The 21,445-nt window shown below is 43.0% G+C and overlaps 2 protein-coding genes across 16 annotated transcripts in view; one reads left to right on the top strand and one right to left on the bottom strand.

The window, feature by feature from the left end:
* Window positions 1–21,445, bottom strand: part of LOC135895734 (venom factor-like) — a 148,156-nt gene that overhangs the window by 21,822 nt on the left and 104,889 nt on the right. Inside the window, exon 33 of one of the 2 annotated variants that reach the window (XM_070531694.1) lies at window positions 10,258–10,613. The exons of the other annotated variant lie outside the window; for it this stretch is intronic. Within the exon in view, the coding sequence (XP_070387795.1) occupies window positions 10,525–10,613 (89 nt within the window). The 3' untranslated portion in view covers window positions 10,258–10,524. Of the gene's footprint in view, window positions 1–10,257; window positions 10,614–21,445 lie in introns of those variants that run through there. 2 annotated transcript variants of the gene reach the window in all.
* LOC139046697 (uncharacterized) overlaps window positions 1–21,445 on the top strand; it is a 43,361-nt gene that overhangs the window by 9,120 nt on the left and 12,796 nt on the right. For 11 of the 14 annotated variants that reach the window (XR_011511325.1, XR_011511320.1, XR_011511324.1 and 8 more), the window contains one exon: window positions 16,874–17,144. Coding sequence is in view for 8 of the 14 variants with exons in the window: in XM_070531719.1 (XP_070387820.1) it covers window positions 16,874–17,144 (271 nt within the window). In the remaining 6 variants the exon portion in view is untranslated. Of the gene's footprint in view, window positions 1–13,418; window positions 13,719–16,873; window positions 17,145–21,445 lie in introns of those variants that run through there. The other 3 variants (XM_070531723.1, XM_070531722.1, XR_011511322.1) reach the window with 2 other exon arrangements.

The raw sequence follows: 21,445 nt of genomic DNA, 5'->3' as shown, positions 1-21,445 counted from the left end.
CTCTGCTGAAGATGTTAAAACACTTGAAGAAGAAGTGCGAGACAGTCTATTTAGGAAGATCCTAGGAATAGAAGTTAACTCAATAGAACGACTTCACAAAATTGGTACAAAGCAAAGCCAAAGGACACGCCCCGTTATTATCAGGCTATTCAACTTCGCTGAGAAAAACAAAATATTATCAAGCTGCTTCTAGCTGAAAAACACCCAGATTTCAATATCTGAAGATTTCTCAAAGAAAGTACGCGACACACTTGCTAAATTATGGCATTCTGCAGTAAGTGACAAGGCGAAAGGGGCAAAGGTATCTCTGGCATTTGATAAACTAAAAATAAATGGCAAAACCTTCATATGGAATGAGTGTGAGGACAGAAGAATTGAACTATCTAAACCGATAACTTCTGCACATGCTGGCTCAGCAGCTCGCGATGGCGCGTGACAACAATGTACGAAATGTATCAGAGTGTTATCACTGAATGCGCGCAGCATAGTCAATAACTTCAGCCTACCTGAAAGCATAGTTGCAGCCCATCACCCACACGTTATAGTCATCACGGAAACCTGGCTTCACGAAAGCGTCCAGGATTCCGAAGTGTTTCCGCCTTATCGGCTCATACGGAAAGACAGAGAATCGCGGGGGGGAGGTGTTGCTGTCGCAATTAAATCTAACATAAAATTCACAGTTTTAAACAGCATACCTGACCATGAAAGCGTATGGTGTAAACTTACATTTAATGGAAAAAGCATATTTCTGGGTGGCCTATATCGACCTTCGAATGCGCCCCCTGTATACCTAGACGTTATGCACAATTACATTGCACAACACACTAATTCACGTTCCAATATTATCATCACAGGTGATTTCAATTTACCAGGAATCAACTGGTCTAATCTTTCGCACAACAGCTGTGACGCAAAAAGTGCTGAATCTCTGTTGTTCATGTCATTTACCTTTTCTCTAGACCAGCTAGTTTCCGAACCGACTAGAATAGCTGGTCCGTCATGTTCTGTGCTTAATCTGATGTTCGTAAGCAGTCTATTTCAAAATAACACATTAAACGTTGAAAATGGCATTTCGGACCATAAAATGATTGTATTCTCCTGTCCAATTTTAGGAAACCGTGAACGCGTTAAGCCATCGATTGCTGTTATCAGGGATTACTCAAGAGCGGATGACAATGCTATCTCAGAATATTTAAACGCCTGCTTTCTGCAATTTTCATTACTTCATGACGTAAATTAATTATGGTTATGTTTTAAGCGTATTGTGCACTTTTGTGAAGAAAACTACATTCCCTCCAGAAAGAAACGAGTGAACAGAGAACATCCTTGGGTATCGCGCGAAGTAATACATTTAAAACGAAAAATTAAGAGGAAGCGCAGAAAGAAAACCACACGTGACCTTCAAGATCTCATACGCTTACTACAATATAAGATCCATATGGCCAAGGAGTGTTTTTTCACTGTTACTCTGCCTTCTTACCTGACGAATAAACCACAAAAATTCTGGCGCTACCTATCGAGGGAGCGGCACACCGTATCGCAGATTACTGTTTCGAACGAGACAGTTGTTCAGCCTGACGTCATAGCAAGAAAATTTAATGAATTTTTTCAATCTGTATTTAACAGAACTATCTTTAACGGTCCCTCTCCACAGTATCAGTTCGAGAATCCAATGCCTGAAATAGATATTGACCAACAAGGAATTTTTTTACTCTTACAAAAACTGGATGTAAAGAATCCCTGTGGCTCTGATCTTATATCAAATGCTTTTTTGCAAAAACATGCAGCTTGGACGTCAAAATACTTACACGTAATTTACAGGCAATCTTTGGAAACTTCAGTGATACCTGATGACTGGCGAAGGGCCAAAGTAATACCTGTGCACAAATCTGGCTCTAAACTCGACGTAACTATAGACCTGTTTCATTAACATGTACATCCAGTAAATTGTTCGAACATATTATTTATAAGGCCATAATATTGCACTTAGAGAATAATAACCTACAATACAGCCGGCAACATGGATTCTGTTCAAGTCTAAGTACTATTACTCAGCTGAGTTAACCCATGATGTAGCTACATCAATAAATAACAGAAGCCAAATAGATGCCATTTTCTTAGATATTTCAAAGGCCTTTGATGTTATTCCTCATCCAGATCTTATTACTAAACTAATTGCCATTGGTGTACACGAGAAAACAGTATTGTGGATCAAGAACTATCTCGAAAACCGAAAGCAATGCGTAGCTGTGAATGATATTACATCTGATTACATCAACATTTTTTTTCTGGTGTTCCACAATGCTCGGTTCTTGCGCCCCTCCTATTTCTGATCTACATCAATGATATTCGTTCATGCGCTCAGCCGCCTATTCAAATGCGCCTATTCGCCGATTAACGCGTAGTGTACACAACAGTGAATACTGTAGCATGGCTGAATCTTCAGTCGTCACGGCGCATCAGTAATCCCGTGATCTGTTACCTCACGTAGGCTTCACTATATATGTAACTTGCGCAACCGCAATAAAGTTGTTGCTCGCCCAACTGCTGGCCTGGCTACATGGTAGCAGCGGTGGCAGCGAAACCCAGCCAATATGTCAATGGCGTCCGCGCTACTACCGCCCCCGAAGCCTATGGATCCGTCGCACGACCCTTGGATTGCCTGGAAAACTTGGAAAAGTGAGTTTCTGCTGTTTTCCATTGTTACGCAATTGAACAAGCAGCCAAAAGACGTTCAAGCAGCCACGTTGCTAGTTACCATAGGCGAAGAGGCTAGGAAGTCGTACAGTACCTTCAAGTTCGATGAAACGGAAGACAGGAATGACGTTGAAGTTCTGATTAAGAAATTTGAGGATCATTACAAGCCTGCAACGAACTTAACATTCCAAGAATTCCGTTTCGGTTCAAGGAACCAAAAAGAAGGCGAGATGTTTAACGAGTGGCTAACAGAACTGCGTGTGTTAGCGAAGGACTGTGAATTTGGGGACGCATCAGTGATCCCGTGATCTGTTACGTCACGTAGGCTTCACTATATATGTAACTTGCGCAACCGCAATAAAGTTGTTGTTCGCCCAGCTGCTGGCCTGGCTACAAATACCAGAGAGGATCAGGTAAAACTAAATGATTCGTTAGCTGCTGTACAAAATTGGTGCAACATTTGTGGTGTGACGAAGAAGATCGGCAGGCTGAAAAGTCCCGTTGCCATCGCATGGCACGTACCCAGTTCGTTCGCTGGCTGCGCCCTACCTGCTGGTGCTGAGTTTGTCGCTGCTGCTCTACGAGCCGAATAAACCCCCTTTACAATTGGTGGAGGTGCTGGGTACGTGCCACGCGATGGCAACGGGGCTTTTCAGCCTGCCCATCTTCTTCGTCACAATCACCTACTCACGTCTCCGCCAATCTTGCGGCATTTTGATCCCAGCGCACCTACAGAACTTCACACTGACGCCAGTGGAGTCGGCCTTGGTGCCGTGCTAGCACAACGCAAGAACACTAATGCCGAATACGTAGTCACCTATGCCAGTCGTGCCCTCACGAAACCTGAGGCCAATTACTCAGTAACAGAAAAAGAGTGCCTGGCTATCGTATGGGCTCTTCAAAAATTTCGTCCATATGTCTACGGTCGATGCTTTGATGTGGTGACGGATTATCACGCTCTTAGCTGGTTGTCCAACCTAAAAGACCCGTCGGGCCGCCTCGCTTGGTGGGCCCTCCGAATCCAGGAATATGATATCCGTGTCGTTTATCGCTCTGGACGCAAACACGCTGACGCCGATGCCCTCTCGCGCTTTCCAGTGACTTCAGACAGCAGCACTTCTACCGACAGACATGACATCTCACCACTTGACATCCTGGACATGGCATCGAGCAACAAAAAGACCCATGGATCGTCATGGTGTTCGAATTTTTGTCAAATCCTCCGGCAACTTCGGCACCTCGAGCGCTACGCCGACAGGTGCAGCATTTCACAATCCGGGATGGACTTTTATACCGCCGCAACTACCACAATGAGGGCTGCAAATGGCTTTTAGTAGTGCCTCGCCACCTACGACAAGAGTTCTGCTCCGCTTTTCATTCTGACCCACAGTGTGGTCACGATGGAGTGTCAAAAACTTGCACACGGCTTTTCCTACAATATTATTAGCGAGGGATGTACACCTTCGTCCACAAATATTTACGCTCCTGCATTGCCTGCCAGCAATGCCAATGTGTCCCGCATCTCTCCACCGCATCTCTCCAACCACTTCCCTGCCCAGCTCAGCCATTTGACCGTGTCGGCATTGATATCTATGGGCCTCTTCCATCTACTGGCGCGGGCAACCGATGGATTGTTGTCGCCGTAGATCATTTGACACGGTATGCTGAAACCGCCACCTTGCCTGCCGCATCAGCAATAAACATCGCCTCGTTCATTATAAACAACTTCGATCTCCGCCATGGCACACCATGTGAACTGTTGAGCGATCGGGGCTGCGTATTCCTCTCAGATGTCCTGCAGTCACTCTTATCTGAATGCCAAATTATTCACCGCACTACTACTGCTTATCATCCACAGACCAATGGCTTAACAGAGCGATTCAACAGAACTCTTGGTGACATGCTATCAATTTATGTTGCATCTGACCACTCCAACTGGGACCTTGTACTTCCGTTCGTCACTTACGCATATAACACTGCCTCTCAAGCCACCACCGGATTCTCACCATTTTTTCTGCTTTACGGCCGGCCGCCATCCCTCCAGCACCATTGATACAGTTCTCCCGTACCGGCCGGACCCTGCTGAATGCTCACCTGTTTCTACGGTTGCTCAGCACGCCGAGAAATGCCACCAACTGGCCCGTTCGTTGATGTCTGCTCAACAGTGCCGCCAAAAAGAATGCCATGACCTCAATCCTCCCCCTCACCCCTTCCCCGTCGACTCACTCGTGTGGCTTTGGGTCCCGCCTGTTGCTGCTCCTGGCTTTTCGTCCAAGCTCCTCCCGAAGTACCACGGGCCCTACCGCGTAGTTGCACAAACATCACCAATGAACTACGTGGTCGAACCCGTATCGCCATCTTCCGATCTGCGTCGTCGGGGGCGAGAGACTGTGCACATTGACCGGCTGAAGCAGTATTACGATCCGCCCACCTCTTCCTAGGTTGCCAGGATGGCTACTCTTCAATTCCGGGGGGGATTGTGACGAAGAAGATCGGCAGGCTGAAAAGCCCCGTTGCCACCGCGTGGCACGTACCCAGTTCGTTCACTGGCTGCGCCCTACCTGCTGGTGCTGAGTTTGTCGCTGCTGCTCTACGAGCCGAATAAACCCCCCTTACAGGGGGATGAAACTGAATGCATCAAAAACTACCAGTATCTCCTTCACTCACAAGAAAAATGCGCTTCAGTTTACATACACAATAAACAATATATCACTAAGAAAATACGAGGAGGTCACATATCTCGGGGTCACTCCTACAATGAAATTAGATTGGGAAACTCATATAAATAATATGTATGACAAGGCCCTAGGTAAACTACATTTCTTGAGAAGAAAAGTTAGAAACACACCTCCTAGTGTTAAATGCACACAGAACCCTCTTTAGAGTATGCTGACATTATTTGGGCCCCACACCAGAAGTATTTAACCGAGAAACTAGAACGCATAAAGAACTTAGCATTGAGATTTATATATTCACAATATTCACGTCAAACGAGCATTACAAACCTGCGCGTCAAGGCTAACGTTCAATCACTGGCTCAACGTAGAATGATTTCCAGATTAAAATTTCTATGCTTACTTTATCACGGCTCATATTGAGTACCACAAGCAACATACATTCAAGCGCCATTCAGACTTTCTGCCTGAACCAACCATAATAAATCAATACGACACCATCCCAGCCATAATAACACTCGCAAATACTCTTTATTCCCACACACCATTTCCCATTGGAACATACTACCCTCTAGAGCCGTAAATTGCCCATCTGCCAACGCAATTATTGACAGTATTGAGAATCTGGAATTCGAATGGTGATATTACCTGTATTTCATATGCAGCCTCTGTAGATGCATTCTTATGGTAAACGCTGTTTCGCCTGCTTCCCGGACGGCTCATTTAAACAGTGTATATATTTATTGAGTATGTTCATTTTTGTGTGTGCTAATGCTCTTTGTTTTGGATACACTAGTTTAAGTTTATTCTTTTTTTTGTACTGTATTCCATGTTGTAACCACTCCTGCATGGGCCCGACGATGGCCTGCAGTATTGTAAAATAAATAAATAGATAAGAATGCAAAAACAATATATGTATACATATATACACATATATACATACACACACATACATATATAGATATAACAAATTTCACAGAAGTTTACAATAAACACAAGTTACCATCAGGAAACGTTCTTTTTTTTTAGAAATTATTTTACATACTTGCAAATATATATGTGCATCTATGTTAAAAAACATAAAAAAAGAAAAATCTGCATATAGGCTGCTGCTTTCGCGACAGACATCTCGGCAACGTAGCCCAGGGCGTCGTCACATCCTTGAATTTTAACAAACGTGAAGACGCCCTTTGCAGCATCCAGTTTACGACACGAAACCCTGCCACGTGGTTCGGGCACAATCACTGCAGTGGAAACCTGGATTCTAGGAATAGTAGTTACTAGTGTGAACGTATAAACAAAATGAGAATATATGACAAGTTCTACGGAACTGTTGGAGCAGTTGACAATACACATCTATAAGAACAAATCCAATATTTTAGTTATGTTTAGAGATAACACATCAACATGTTGGTTAAAATAGTTAAGTAGGGAAGGTAGTGTATGTTTAAGGCATTGGCAGCCATATTTAGTATGTGAAAAAGGGATCTGCCATGGTGCCTGGTGACGATATGAATATGCACTTCTATTTTGTTGTAGAGTTGCCGGGGCTAGGAATGAATCGAGTTTTCCCAGCATAGCATTTCTATAGCTTAGTAATGTTTTGAATTTATATATGTCACGGGCTCTGATTATTCTGTTTTGTTGGAAAAGCTCTTGCGTATGCTCGAAAAAACAAACGTTCGCTATCGCCCGAATTGCTTTCTCATGAAGTATTTCCAGCATTTGAATATTTTGCGCTGTAGTGTTACCCTGGTATAAGTGAACAGTAACTGAGGTGTGGATGGAGAAGAGCATGATAAATGAGACGCTTAACTTGAAAAGGTAATGCACTTCAATTGCAACTTAACACACCAACAACTTTTCATACCTTTGAGCAAATATGACTAACGTGTTCATTCCAGGACATATGCTCTGTGAGTATTATGCCTAGGGTTTTTATGGATGACGTAATGTTAATTTTATACAGACCCCACACAATATTATCTGGCAATGTAGTAAAACTTCCCAGAGCATGAAAAACAATGCATTTTGTTTTGGTTTCATTGAGGATGAGGCCGTTTGCCTTAGACCATGCTCGAAGTCCATAACAAACGGAGCTTGCTATAGGTGTTATTTCTTTTAAATCTTTACCTGTAAAGAAAACAGAGCAATCATCTGCATACGGACAAATTTACACATATCGCTCACTTGTACAATATCACTAATGTAATACAGGAAAAGTATCAGGCCAAGAATGCTACCTTGGGGCACACCCGCTGTCAAAGATTTTATCTGCGATCTGTTCTCATTAATTTCAGCAAACTGACGTCGGCTTTCTAAATAAGATCAGATAAGTTCAAGTGTTATTCCTCGGAAGCCATATTTTTCCAGCTTTATCAGCAGCAATTTCTGGTTGACCCTATCAAAGGCTTTGCTGAAGTCCAAGTATAACCCTAAAGTCAGGAAATTTTTTTCAGTGTTCTCTAGAATAAGCTTCTTCTGTATACTTAAAGCAGTTTCCATAGACCGCTTTTTCTTAAACCCGTGTTGACAGTCGGTTAGCAGGCTATGTTTTTGCGAAAAATTATCAATATGAAAGTTAAAAATTTTTTCGAGTCCCTTTGATAGCACAGGAAGTATAGATACTGGCCGATAATTGCCCATATTATTTTTGTCACCTCCTTTGTGAACTATTACTCTCGCTACCTGCATATTACGCAGGAAAACTCCGGTTGACAGGAAAATATTAAAAATGTGCATTACTGCAGTTGCAAGTAAGTCTACGACGTACTTAATTGGCCTAATTTCTAAATCATCGACGTATCGACTATGGCTATTCTTCAAGGATGGAAATGTTGTAATCATCTCAGGGATGCTAGTAGGCTTTAGGAATAAAGATTCTCTTAATGAAGCGGCATGCATTGTATCTTGAATGTCGTGATCTATGCATCCTACTTTAACAAAAAAATTTTTAAAATGGTCTGCAAGTTCTGTACCACCTACAAAAGTGCAATCAATGTTCAACGTATCTGTTTGTGTATCGACTGACTTCCGATTTAGTGCTTCGTTTATTTTCTTCCATACTTTGACACTTCTGCTATTACCTCCATGGAGTTGTTAGTTGAGTTTTCTTCTCGATTAGTTGCAGGTGTGCCTAATACAGTGTTTTCACTTTAACCTCCTTATTTGCCTTTCTTCACTCTTATTTCCACTTGAAAATTTTGAACTTTGAGTGCCTATAACCTATATTAGGAAGTAGCCGCTAGCAACACTTGGGGAAGCAGTGTTCTTTTTTATTTTAAGCATGGATGACATTGTCATTCACTGAATTTTGTGTGTAGTGCACAAAGCATCACATGGCAATAATTTCTTTGTTAAAAGAACTATAAAAGACAGACTGGCAAAGATTACTGCATATTTCATTTGGGATAAGTAAGTTGAAAACCTTGTATTGTTTTAGAATGCTTTTCTTCCCAATTAGATGTTTTACAGGAAAACATTTTGCAGCAGAAAATATGTTCCTGTGTCGTTCTTCCAAAAGACATAGTGAAACTTGTGATCCCACTTAGTGTCTGCAAAACTGAATGAATTGGTTTTATGTGTAAGATTAAATTGCCCAAATTATACGGAATTTTTAATGTTAATTATTAAGCTCAAGGATGTAATTAATGCTTTGAAACATTCGTTCTATGCTTCCATATATGTAAATGTAAGCTTTCACACAGTGAACACGCTAAATTAGAAATATGCCTGCTATCCATGCTTTTTGCGCGTTGAAGGAACTTGCATGCTTTTGCATGTTTAGGAAATTGCCTTTCATTCTGTTTATACGGCATAATTTTCTCACCTATACTAGTAGCTACAGTGTACTGAGGTTGAGTGCCAAGGCAAGGAACCCAGAAGTTTTATGGGAATAACTACCCAAAATTACTGTCGATGGATCTGGCAGTGGGGGCGGTTCAGGAAGTGCACTGAAACTTGGAAATTAATGTTCAGTGTGACCTGCAGCATTCTGGAGTGAGGGTCTGCGCTGGAAGGAAACTATGAAATATGTTAGCAACTAGTCAAACATTGTTTTAACTCCAATGAGTGCTTTTAATGGTGCACAATGGGAAAGGACAACCAGTGACATCGATGCGAGCCTTCCGACTCTAAAGTTTGCTCTATGCATTCCTCTGTGTTGTTTCATCAATGGCAACAGGGCAGGCGCGTACGCTGTAATTTTTTTCGAGGGGGGGGGGGACAACCTTAGGTCTCCTTCCTATGCAAATTAGGGGAAGGGTACCTTTATTATACAAATATGAATAATGCCCACCATTCACCATAAAGACACATAAGGCCTGTGAGATGCACCTCTCCTTTACATGGCAAACAAAAAACCACATCAAATGGACTCACGCTGGAAAGAACTGCAGGAAGAACTCTACCAAGAACAAGTAAACAAGTGAAAATGTAAATTAAAGATTTCTATAGTAGAATACATAGCAACCATGGCACGTGAACCGCGCGGGGTTGTGTTGCTTAGCCAGCCAATCACAAAAGCAAACAAAATCATCGTCATGTGGCCTTTTCAACAATGCATCCTACTTGATAGATCCGGAGAGTCTGCTGTTCTTGAAGAGCCTTTTCATCGGCGGAAGCAGTGAGGTGTGCAACAGGCATGGACAAAGTGTATGGAGTCTGAGCATTTCACTCTTCAAAAGTCTGCGGTACAGTTCATTTCACTGCTGAACCCGTTTTACTCATGAAACTTCACTGCCAACTGCACTGAAACTTGAAAACAAATAGTTGCAGCAAAGCAAGCATTTTATAATTTTCAGTTCGAAAAGAATTCGACTTTCGCCATTATACTTTAATAAGCGAGGGAAAATGTATAACATTTTGCGCTAATAATTTTATTTTTGTGGTCACCGCCTTATTTGCCTAACAGGAAAAGTTTGAAGTATGAATTATTTGCAGCCTCGCAGAGGAACAGTGGCTGGCGGTTATGAGGCCGTGGGCGGGGCTTCGCTGCATACTTAAGTTGCATCCGACTATAGTTTCGTTTTTTGAATTACCTCTAGAAGAATGATAGAGAAATATATATTTGCGGAACATATTTGCGGAACAATCACATTTTTTTTTGATCCCTCGTATACTGCTCTACTAAGTGCCAAACTGACTCTTATTGTTATTTGGGAAGTGTAACGATGCGTGGCCACCAGTCCCGTGCAACAGGATAGACCGCAGGACGCTGTGGTTCTGGACATGCTGCACCCACTGTGAAAGGTTAGAAAAAAGCCCACATAAGCACAGCAGAGAAGTGGCAACATTAGGTGGTTTGACTGATAACTGTACAAGCGTCATTCAAGACACACAGAATTGTTCCTCACTTCTGGCGGCGTTTACAGTAACGAACGGCACACGCGTTATCAGCATGATAGCATTGCCTGTTACTTTCCTGTCGGGAATGATAACGCGCATGCCGTTCGTTACTGGAAAGTACCGGGCTCGCCGCGTTAAAGAAAGGAAATGCGGACAAGCAGATGACAATTATCGTTGTGTGGCAAGAGGGTGTAATTATGCTTAAGAGTGTATGCTAGCCACCATACCCTTAATATAAACATATCTTCTCTGTAAAAAAAAAAAAGATTAACACAGCGATTTTCGTCTGGCGACAAAAAAAAAAAGAAGAAGAAAGTTGCTTCCAAAGGTTGTGCGCATCTATTAGCGGCAAGAATTAGGAGTGGCGCCCTCTCGCGAGTGACGTCACGGCCAAGACGCCGCTCGCTCCGGCTCGCTCGGCTGCCGCGCGTGCTCGTTCCCTTCGTGTATGCTTGAGGTATGGGTGGCTCGAGCCGTACGTATTGAAGAATACGTCGGCTTCTTTCAGCTGCCATACCTTAACCACAGTTTCCTCTTCAAAGGCGTGTGAGTCGAGAAACTTTGCGGCTTGGATATCGCAAGCTAAGTAGCGTTAAAGGGGTCTACTAGGTTTTGCAATGCATATATGCGCCGTGTCTATCGGTAAATTTTGACTAAAAAAAGAATATCTGCAAATTCAACGTGCGAAGTTGTGTATGATGCTTCGCTAAACACTTAACATTCATTTAGTATTTAGCTATGAGATAAGAAAAATTTGGTAATTGGCGTCAACATGTTATCCGATGTTAGAAAGACACTGCCCAGCGAAGCTGTCATCACGATTCCTATTACTCTGGTGTGTTGTTCTATTCAAATATGGCCATTCATTGTTGCGTAAAAAAATAGTTAGGCGCGCATTTCTTATGAAAAAGTTTGCTGCTACTTTCATCCCCCTCTGAAACAGGCCTCCAAAAAACGAATTGCTCATGGCTGCTAACACGACGGCGCGTCATGTAGAGTATTTACATAGTTAATTCACAAACACCATAGTAGCAATCACCTGAGAGAAAAGTTTCGTTGTTAAGATCGAGAGCCACTCAATTGAAACTGATGAAATGTATCATAGTGGCCCTCAGTAGCCTTTATCGACAATATGGCACACCCCTGATCACGTAACGGTAGCAATCGACTGTCCGTATGGCGAGGCACGCTATGTTCGCGAAACCCATCAGTTCACTACAACTTCGAATTAAAACCATAAAGCATTTTTTTACAGCGCCAACTGGAATGGCTAAAGTATTCTCGAGCTACTACACCGCAGCTTAGATTGCCTACAAAAGGAAAATTCAAGCACCTTCTGTCTCACAATGTCTCGATCCAGCGTTATTTAATTATACAAACGGATAACAATTCGCTTCGTCGGTACATAAATTAAGGCTAAATTAAGTTTGCTCCAATCCAATCGCAAACATTCATAAAGAAAGCACCACAAGCCTTGCATATACTTTCACTTGATTTCTGACCCTCCAGCGGGGGAATTTCGATATCTTGAATATGTCCCATACTACTAGTCATTGACGCTTCGACGTCTTTCTGGCTGCAGCTATGCGGTCCAGCAGGCATGCTTCACTAAAAAAAATTGGGCCGAGCAGCCTGTGTCTGTTCGCCAAACAGATTCGTCATGTATATTCCTCAAGCAACAAGCACCAGTAAATTTCTCAAGTGAGTTTGATTTGATTTGATTTATTAATTTCCATTTACACACACACATGTACAGAGGAGTGGTAAATGGAGGTGGATGAGGGAAAAAAGCCGCACAGACGTGGCTTGAGGTAACCTCACCCGCTTAGGTACAATATGGCTGCATGGGGTGACACATCAAGCGCCATATAAATTACATTTATATAGTGGCCATAAAACATTGCAGTTATACAATATACGAAAGAACAGTAAAATATTTCCACAATAACAATGCAAAACACACTGCGGCATTGAAATAAATAAATGATATACACTAGGTAACATAGACAAAAAAAAGAGGAACATAACATACATTATTAATCATTAGCAAACGCGCTCTAAAGAGGCGAGTTGAACGTGTAGCACGGAAAAGGGAATATATATTGGTACATTCCTATTTGTACTCTGTAAATAGCTGTAAGCCTTCATTAACTTTACTTCAAGTTTCCGCCGCTTAAAAAAAATAAACATGTGAAGAACCGCCTAATGTTGACAAGCAGGTAAAGAAGCAAGTGAGGCGTGTAGAATCTAAGCTCCAGTATTAGTTAAGTCCCCGTGCTACTGCCGAGGGTTTCTGTGAGGAAATGCAAAAATTCGATATTATACTATGAACTACTCGTCGTGAGCAAACCTGTTTTAGCGGAATAAAATCAACGTGACTGCTGTAGAAGTCATATATAGCCAGCTTTGTGACATACTTGTTGCACCGCGGCAGGTATGGTATCATAACTGGATTCCTATAGGCTATGCTTTTGTGATTGTCTATCCGCGTATGAAAAACCCGCAATGGGCTGGTCTGCGTCGCTTCGGCTGGCACTGTAGCGTTGCCTTCGAGAGCTGCATTGTTGTCTAAGAACTTAGCTCTTTGAATAAATGTTCGCAAAGGAAGACGTCGTAAAAATATATTTGAGACGACCACCATAAGTATACAAGCAGAGAGAACAAGGGCGAACAAACGAAAACACCGCAGAAAGCGCCCGGACAACGCCCGAACTGTAGCAGACGACAGGCGCGAGTCCGTGCCCTGACGTCACGCGAGCGGCGCTCGCAGCGCCGCTCGTGTTCGTTCTCGGGGCTAATAGCCAAGCCGATCCATGCCTAAAGCTTCCCAAAATGGCCGATTGCATCGTCGAAGTCGTTAATACACTCTAATCGTTCACTTGATTTTTCGCTGCATTGGAAATGCAAGCGGTTAATTTCGCCGAATGAAATGTCTCGACGCTTTTCAGCGCCCGTCTCGTGCTTCTGAAAAGAGCTTGCGGTATTGGCGTGAACAGACAGGCAAGTGGACGTATTTATTCTACAGTTATTGAACAGTTGCTTATCGATGCATCTTGAAGTTAGCCTAGAAGCTGTCGTTAAAAGTTCCGTCTTTCAGTAGACCTTGTGCAGCGTACTCTCAGCTCAATACGAAATTCTTTACTGCGTTCTCGAGTTTTGTTTAACGGTAATGAGAAGGAGTTAGATAATGCACATAGGCAAGGTTTTGTCTGGTCTTGCAGGAGTCCCAGGTGCTTTTTGCGGCGCGTACACTGTCGCAATTGTTACACGTCTGAGGAACCAGACTGGCGGCGCATAGGTAAAGCCGGCTGCCAGTGCAAGCCGCAGTCCCCTACATTGTCGCTATAAAGAGGAAATTTGTACGTGTACTAAGGGTACGCAACGTTTCTTTGTTCAGTATAATTTGGCGGTGCCTCCAGCAGAGAAAATGTGGATCCCGTACTGCTCCTTCGGTTTGGGCTCGGCAATGCCTCCGCGTGGCGGGCGCGTTTAAGAGGAAGTTTTAGCTCGGGTGTTCCAATCTAAATACATGTAAACGGAGTATTCGTTTTTCTCGGCAACCACTGCACCAAATTTGATGAGGTTTGTTACATTTAAAACAAAAGCTTAGATTCTAGAATTTCTGCTGGGTACACAAAAGATTTAAGCGAAACAATTAAAGCAGAGCGGGGCATGGTGCTTTCAGTGCCCAATTTTTTATACCATGTAGTCTGCGTCAGGCTGATAAAAAGGTCAACAAAGAGTGATACTGCACTAAATCAAGTATCTTGAAATTGGGAGACATACTAGGGATGCTTCTGCAACAGACATGATTGGCCAGAGAGGTTAACAATGTACAGCTGCTTGCAGTGACCAAATGCACAGCACCATCAGTTTTGTGCCATGCTATAGTTCTATCAAAACCGCCTAAAATTCTTGCAGCTTTTTAGGAAAGGATTAGTGGCACATAACAGTGTGCCTATTTTTCCTGTTTTTTGAATGTATATTTTGCTCCCACGTAGCTGATGTGACTCAAAGGTTTATAGTCCTGAAAGCTTGTTTGCTTTGTTATGAATGTTACCAAAAACTTACGTGTGCAAGCTTACCCCTGCCCACACTAACGCAGACCCAGTGAGTTTATTTAGTATGGAAAGCTAAAACAATGTAGTGGCTGCACTATTGTTATGAATCTGTTGTAATGATAGATGTTGCTGATTTTATGGAGTGCTTGTTTTCATCACTCAGGATATCGGCCAAAATGCTAGGAGGCAGAAAAAAAAAAAAGATGTATATATTGTTCACAAGATATGGTTGAGTAGAGACTGGGTGGTGGCAACCGATTGAGGGAACGAGCTCACCTGCGGATCTTGTGACCACAAGAGGTTCAAGTAGATTTTATCGCATTAAAGTGCAACAAGTGACTAGAAAAAAAAGCCTGGGCATGTCATCAAAAGATACCGTTGGGAACAAAAGTCTATGGATCTACACGCACCATGAAATACCCAAATTTCTTTTCTTACTTCCCATGTTGGCATACACTGGTCCACAGTAAAGTTGCAAAATGGGGCGGGCCCTCCATTTCATTCCTACTTGACAAAGTTGAGATTTCTTAATTCCACTCTTTTTAACTCCCCAGAATGCCAAGAGTTGTACTATTTCTCCAACTTTAAATGAAATTCTTACTATAGTTGTTTACTAGTTGTGCCTTTCAACAAAAAACTTATTTTTGAAGTTCTAACAACATTGCAGATAATGTTATGCTTCTTTAACAAGAACATATTTGCTTTGTGACCTTTCATTTTTGCAGTGCGTTGCGAGCTGTATAATCTCTCTCATATCTACTCTTCTTGACAGTACATGCATGTTACCTGCGCAAGTGTAATTTATGAATAAATAATGTGATTGCAGAATATATTCAGTAATGTTAATCTATAATGGCATCAATTGGGCAGATGTAGTTGGAATGGAACTGGCACAGTCCTGTAGTGCTAAACCTTCACTAGTATAAGACTGCAAAAACAGGTTTGCCAATTACTCTAAACTAGACTAGGCCAAATTTTTTTACATTTATAAGTTTTTACTGAATACTGGCTCTTTCATTATCTACCTATAGGTCACTATCTCTGCCGTGGTACTTACCAACAAAATGGTATTCTACTTATCGTGAAATTCTGAAGTCCTGGAGACTGTTCCAATGAGGAGCTTTAATTGCACTTAAACACTAACCTTTAGTTGCCAAGAATGATTCTATTTAGCAAGAGCATGCTTGGACTATGACACAAGGATGGAGGCCAAAAAAGTTACTGCCCTTCCACTGCTGTGAAGCGGGGTGCAAGCGAAGCTTGGGATCAGAGGCTCTTTGTAACGCCTCACGGCGAGGGCGGCACGTCAACGTCGACTCCTTTCTTGAATGAGTTCCCGGTGCCATCAATCAAACACTGCCTGTTCTTTGGCCAAACGCACAACACGTGGCCTGCTCCCACTGCCATTCCTTCAATGCAGCCTGCTCTTTGGCAGAACAGACCAAACGCGGCCTCCCCATCTGACTGCTGGGCCTGAACTGGTGTGGGAAACTGCGGGTGCAGGGCGAGCAAACACGCGAACACACCCTTTCCCTCCTCTGGAAGAAGGGGATGCCCGTGATTGGCTCATGCCTTGCGCTGCTTCTACTTACCCACCTTAAAGGCAGCGTTTGATGAACTGACAGTGGCTGAATCGGTTAGCGTGGTGGTCTCGCGATCCGGAGGTCGGTGGTTCGAATCCGCAGCCTGATAAGCAATTTCTATTTTTGCGCAGCTTGGGTTTTTTCGCGCGGTAACACCGACACCAGTGAGGCAGTACAAGCTTCTGGTAAAAAGGTCGCAAATGGTTGCATCTTATGCCCGTTCCTGTTGATGTGGACATTCAGTGTTATTTTTCGCTGTCAGAAGTATCCTTGAAGAAAGGGGGGGGGGGGGGTCAACAAAGTATCAGCACTAAAGAAGCAACGTCAACGCACATGGTAGTTGAAATAAATCGATGATTAAATGTTGATTATGCTGTCATGTACGACGCACAAATTGTTAGATGGATCTGGCGAGCTTCAAGCTCACGTGTCAGCACTCTCATTGGCCTGTTGAGCATGTTGAGCCGACGCCGCTACGACAATGGGACGCTCACCGCTTCTGTTGTAACAGTTCCTCCTGCTCGGGCTGACCTGCCGGCCTCCCGTCATTCTGGAACTTGGCTCCGTGGGTGTGTCACGTACCTTGGACGCGCATGCGTGGTCCCCTTGGCCGAGCCCTGTCAACAATGGTATCGTCGATCTACCGCAGAACGAGGGAGCGCCTACGTGCGGCACCAGCACGAACATCGGATCCGGCGCGCAATATAAAAGCCCGCCACAACTGCTCTGCTGGGCACGACGCCGCTACGACAATGGGACGCTCACCGCTTCTGTTGTTACAGGTTAGTTACCTGTACAATACCAGTGGCTATAAGTGCAATAATCGCTGTCTAATAGCGGTGTCGTGCTTGATTGAGCTCTATGACAGTGTCAAACGCGCACTCTGCTGCTTTGTGCGACTTGTTGCGATTGATGCTGTCTGGGGATGTCGAACTTAATCCTGGACCTGAAGATTCTGTTTTAGACATTGTACGCAGGATAGCAGCAGGCCAAACTGCAATTTTGGTGGAGCTTAAGGGGATAAAAGAGAAGCAGGACGCCACAGACGTTGAGGTGAAATGCCTTAAGGACAGAGTCGCCACTCTCAAGTCCACCCTTAGCCTACGTGAAACCTTTGGGACAGACATACCTGACGGCATCCAGTCATTTTCACGCCAGTTAAAAACCATAGCTTGAAGGTGCGAGGACGCCAAAAACAGATTACGTAGATCAAATTTACTGTTTTTTGGCATCAGCGATGAGTCCGGTGAAGATTGGACGACTTCAGAGCAAAACGTCGTCAAACTCTGCGCTGAAAGGCTGGGGCTTACTTTATCAAGCGACCAGTTTGAACGAGTGCACAGAATTGGTCGATTCGCTCATGACAAATGCAGGCCAATAATCGCTAAGCTGGTCACATTTAAAGACAAACAGAATATTTTGGCTTCTGCAAGGAAGCTAAAAGGCTCCCTCTGATCTGTCCGCAAGGATTTCGCGCCAAGCACTCACTTAGCAAGAAAAAAGCTGTTAGAATATGCAAGAGCACAGGACAAACCCTGCAAACATTCACTTGACAAGATGCGCATTAACAACAAGGAATACATGTACGATGTTGATAGAGACACCGTCGTATTATGTAACAGATAGCTAAAGAAATCTACGGGGGCGCAGGTCCCTAAACTTCCCTCTTCTACTGAATCATCTCGTTTGCTCACAATATCGTACACTAACATACGCAGCATACTAAATAAGCGCGATATATTTTGTTCCTTTATAGAAGATAGCAAACCCGACGTTCTAGCTCTAACAGAAACATGGCTACACCACGATGTTTCAGATAGCGAAATTTTTATAGAAAGTGACATATTCAGCATTTATCGGCATGACCACAATGATAAAAAGGGCGGTGGTGTCTTACTTGCAATATATAAAAGGATTTCTTCTTATGAAGTTGACACCTCATCACTTGAGATTATCTGGGCTGCCTGTCAAACCATTTGTGGAAACATATTAGTTGGTGTCTGTTACCGCCCCCTGAAGTGTCCCTTCCATTTGTTGATAAACTACGCGAAAGCATTGTTACTGCCATGCAGAAATGTTCAACTAGTTATGTTTATCTGCTTGGTGATTTCAATTTTCCCCAAATCAATTGGCCATGCTTGTCATCGTCGTGCAAGCACGCAACCGATTTCATTGAATTAACCTTGGACTTAAATCTTTCTCAGGTAATCAATCAACCCACCCGTGACAATAACCTCTTAGATTTGGCACTAACTACCGCACCTGAAACCGTGTGTCCTGTGTTAATTTCTGATGGTTTCAGTGACCATAAGCTGCTTCAGCTGACGCTCCGAATTCCCATGTTATTCACTGGGTTTCAACATAAAAAAATTCGGGATTACAACAAAGCTAACTACATTTCCATCAACAGTGACTCATTCTTTCCTTCTTTTTCCCAACGTTCCGTTAACGAAAACTAGATACTTTACAAAGACAAATATATTCCGTACGTTTCGGCAGCGAACGACAAATCTAAACCATGGTTCAATAAAAAACTTCGAACACTACGTAATAAAAAAAAAAAAACGTCTGTATCGCAATGCTATAAATCGGGAGAGTCCTCATGGAGCAAGTACAAAAATTTCCTTACTGAGTACACTTTAGCCTTACGCACTTCTAAAGACAAGTACTTCGCTCACGACTTACCTTCTCTCCTGAAGACTAATCCGCAAAAATTTTGGCAACCATTAATACCCGGTCACACTTCTGATATTTCTCTGCTAGACGACAAACAACAACCTCTTTCAGACGGGGAATTTTCATCACTATTTAATGCATATTTTTCTTTTGTTTTTACGAGGGAAGACCATTCTGATATTCCAGTGGTTCCGGATTACGATTACCCATTTATGGCACCCATAAATATCTCAACTGAAGGCATTGTTAGCCTCATTAACGGTCTTAAAACCACATCTGCTTGTGGTATTGACAATATTAACACTAAGCTATTAAAAAACACAGTATCTACTTCAAGTGTCATCCTATATCATATCTTTAAGCAGTCCTTGTCGTCTGGTGTCTTGCCCGTTGACTGGAAGATTGCGAAGGTTGTCCCCATTTTTAAAACTGGAGATAGACATAGGCCTGAAAACTATCGCCCAATATCGATAACATCTGTGTCATGCAAACTATTTGAACACATAATCGCCTCGCACATTTACACGCACCTAGAAAAAAATAACTTTTTCTTTCAGAAACAGCATGGCTTCAGGAAAGGTCTATCTTGTGAAACACAGTTACTAGAATTTACCACCGATCTACATAGCAGTATGAACAACAGTCAACAAATAGACGCCATTTTCCTGGACTTTTCAAAAGCATTTGATCGCGTTGCCCATTGCTGGCTCATTTCTAAAATATCTCATCTAGGTATCGACTCACTAACCCTTTCTTGGCTTAGAAACTTTTTCTCCTTCTCCTGTCACTGAGGTCACGTCTGGTGTACCACAGGGGAGTGTGTTAGGGCCTCTGCTTTTCCTAATATTTATTAACGACCTACCTTCAAACATTTCCTCCTGCATACGACTGTTCGCCGACGATTGCGTTGTTTACCGACAAATTAATTCTATTAACGATCATACTGCCTTGCAGCATGACCTTCACATTATTACCGACTGGTGTAATATATGGAAAATGTCTCTTAACCCTTACAAATGTAATAATATATCATTCTCACGCAAGTGCACTAGCTCCATATTCACATACACCATAAATAACACGAACCCGTCACGTACCACTACTTACAAATACCTTGTGTAAACCTCACTAGTAACCTTTCTTGGTCTCCGCATATCACTACAATTTGCGCAACTGCATCTAAAACCCTTGGCTTTCTGAGGCGCAACTTGCAAAATTCATCTGCTGACGTGCGTAAATTAGCATACCTGACATTTGTACGCCCGCAATTAGAATTTGCATCAGCTGTATGGTCACCACACCAAGAATATTCAATAACCATGCTGGAACGCATCCAGAACAGAGCTGCCCGACATATAACTCGGAATTTTGATCAAAAGTCAAGTATAACGCAGATCAAGCTCAATATTTCTTTACAGACCCTAGACATCCGCCGGAAGATTGCTTTGCTCTGTCTATTTCACAAATATGTTCATTCCGATAAGCCATGCATATTACCCCTCAAAACCCCCGTCCGTACGTTCTCAAGATTACATAATCATTTTAGCTTCTAGCGCATTTTCGGTAAAACCACTGCTTTCAATTTATCTGCTGTACCTCGTGGCATATCCCACTGGAATGGTCTTCCCGATGATATCGTCACGATAACTGATCGTAAAATATTTCGTGAACGCCTGTGCGTGCTTTTTACATAATCTCCTTCCTTTTATATATCTGCTATGCTTGATCATGGTGTGCTTTGTTTTGTTTTTAGTTCAGCCACTGTACAGTTGTCTTAGGTTTATTTTTGAGTTGTTTCCATTGTACTTAACAGTTCTTTGTTACATTGCCCCCCTTACTCAATACCCGACAGGGCCTGTAAGGTGTTTTCTAAATAAATAAATAAATAAAAAATGTGCAGCGTCGGTAAGATTAGCATTTCCTCTCTTCATGGTGGATCTACACGACGGACGGCGCATCACGTGACTACGCGTCACGGATTTGTGCCGTCCGCGCGTCATCCGCGACCCCCACGGACAACAAATGCCGTGCTATTTTTCGCATCCGGATTTTGGGAGTCGAATGCTGCGGATTTAGCCTAGCATGCTCTACAGTCTGGCAACAAGCGCGGCTTTGGGATCTTTCTGAAACAGCTTCATCGCTGCTGACACCATTCGTGTCTGTTCGCGAGCGTGCGATTCGCACAAGAGCGACTGAAATGAACCTGAGTGGATGAGGTAACTTTGTTCTTACATCTCGTGGAGCAGTTCGCCGCGTTGTGGGACATGGCTCTCACCGATTACGCGGACACGAGAGCATAACAAGACCTCTTTCGATGAAACAAGCACTCGTCATCATCCAATTCGGACAAAACGACAGCCATTGCGGCCAACCGTCGTTTCCTTTCGATTGCCATTTTCATTCAGAG

The sequence above is a fragment of the Dermacentor albipictus genome, chromosome 1 (assembly GCF_038994185.2).
Source record: "Dermacentor albipictus isolate Rhodes 1998 colony chromosome 1, USDA_Dalb.pri_finalv2, whole genome shotgun sequence".
NCBI classification, from domain to species: Eukaryota; Metazoa; Arthropoda; class Arachnida; order Ixodida; family Ixodidae; genus Dermacentor; species Dermacentor albipictus.
This window is presented reverse-complemented; position numbering and strand designations above follow the sequence as displayed.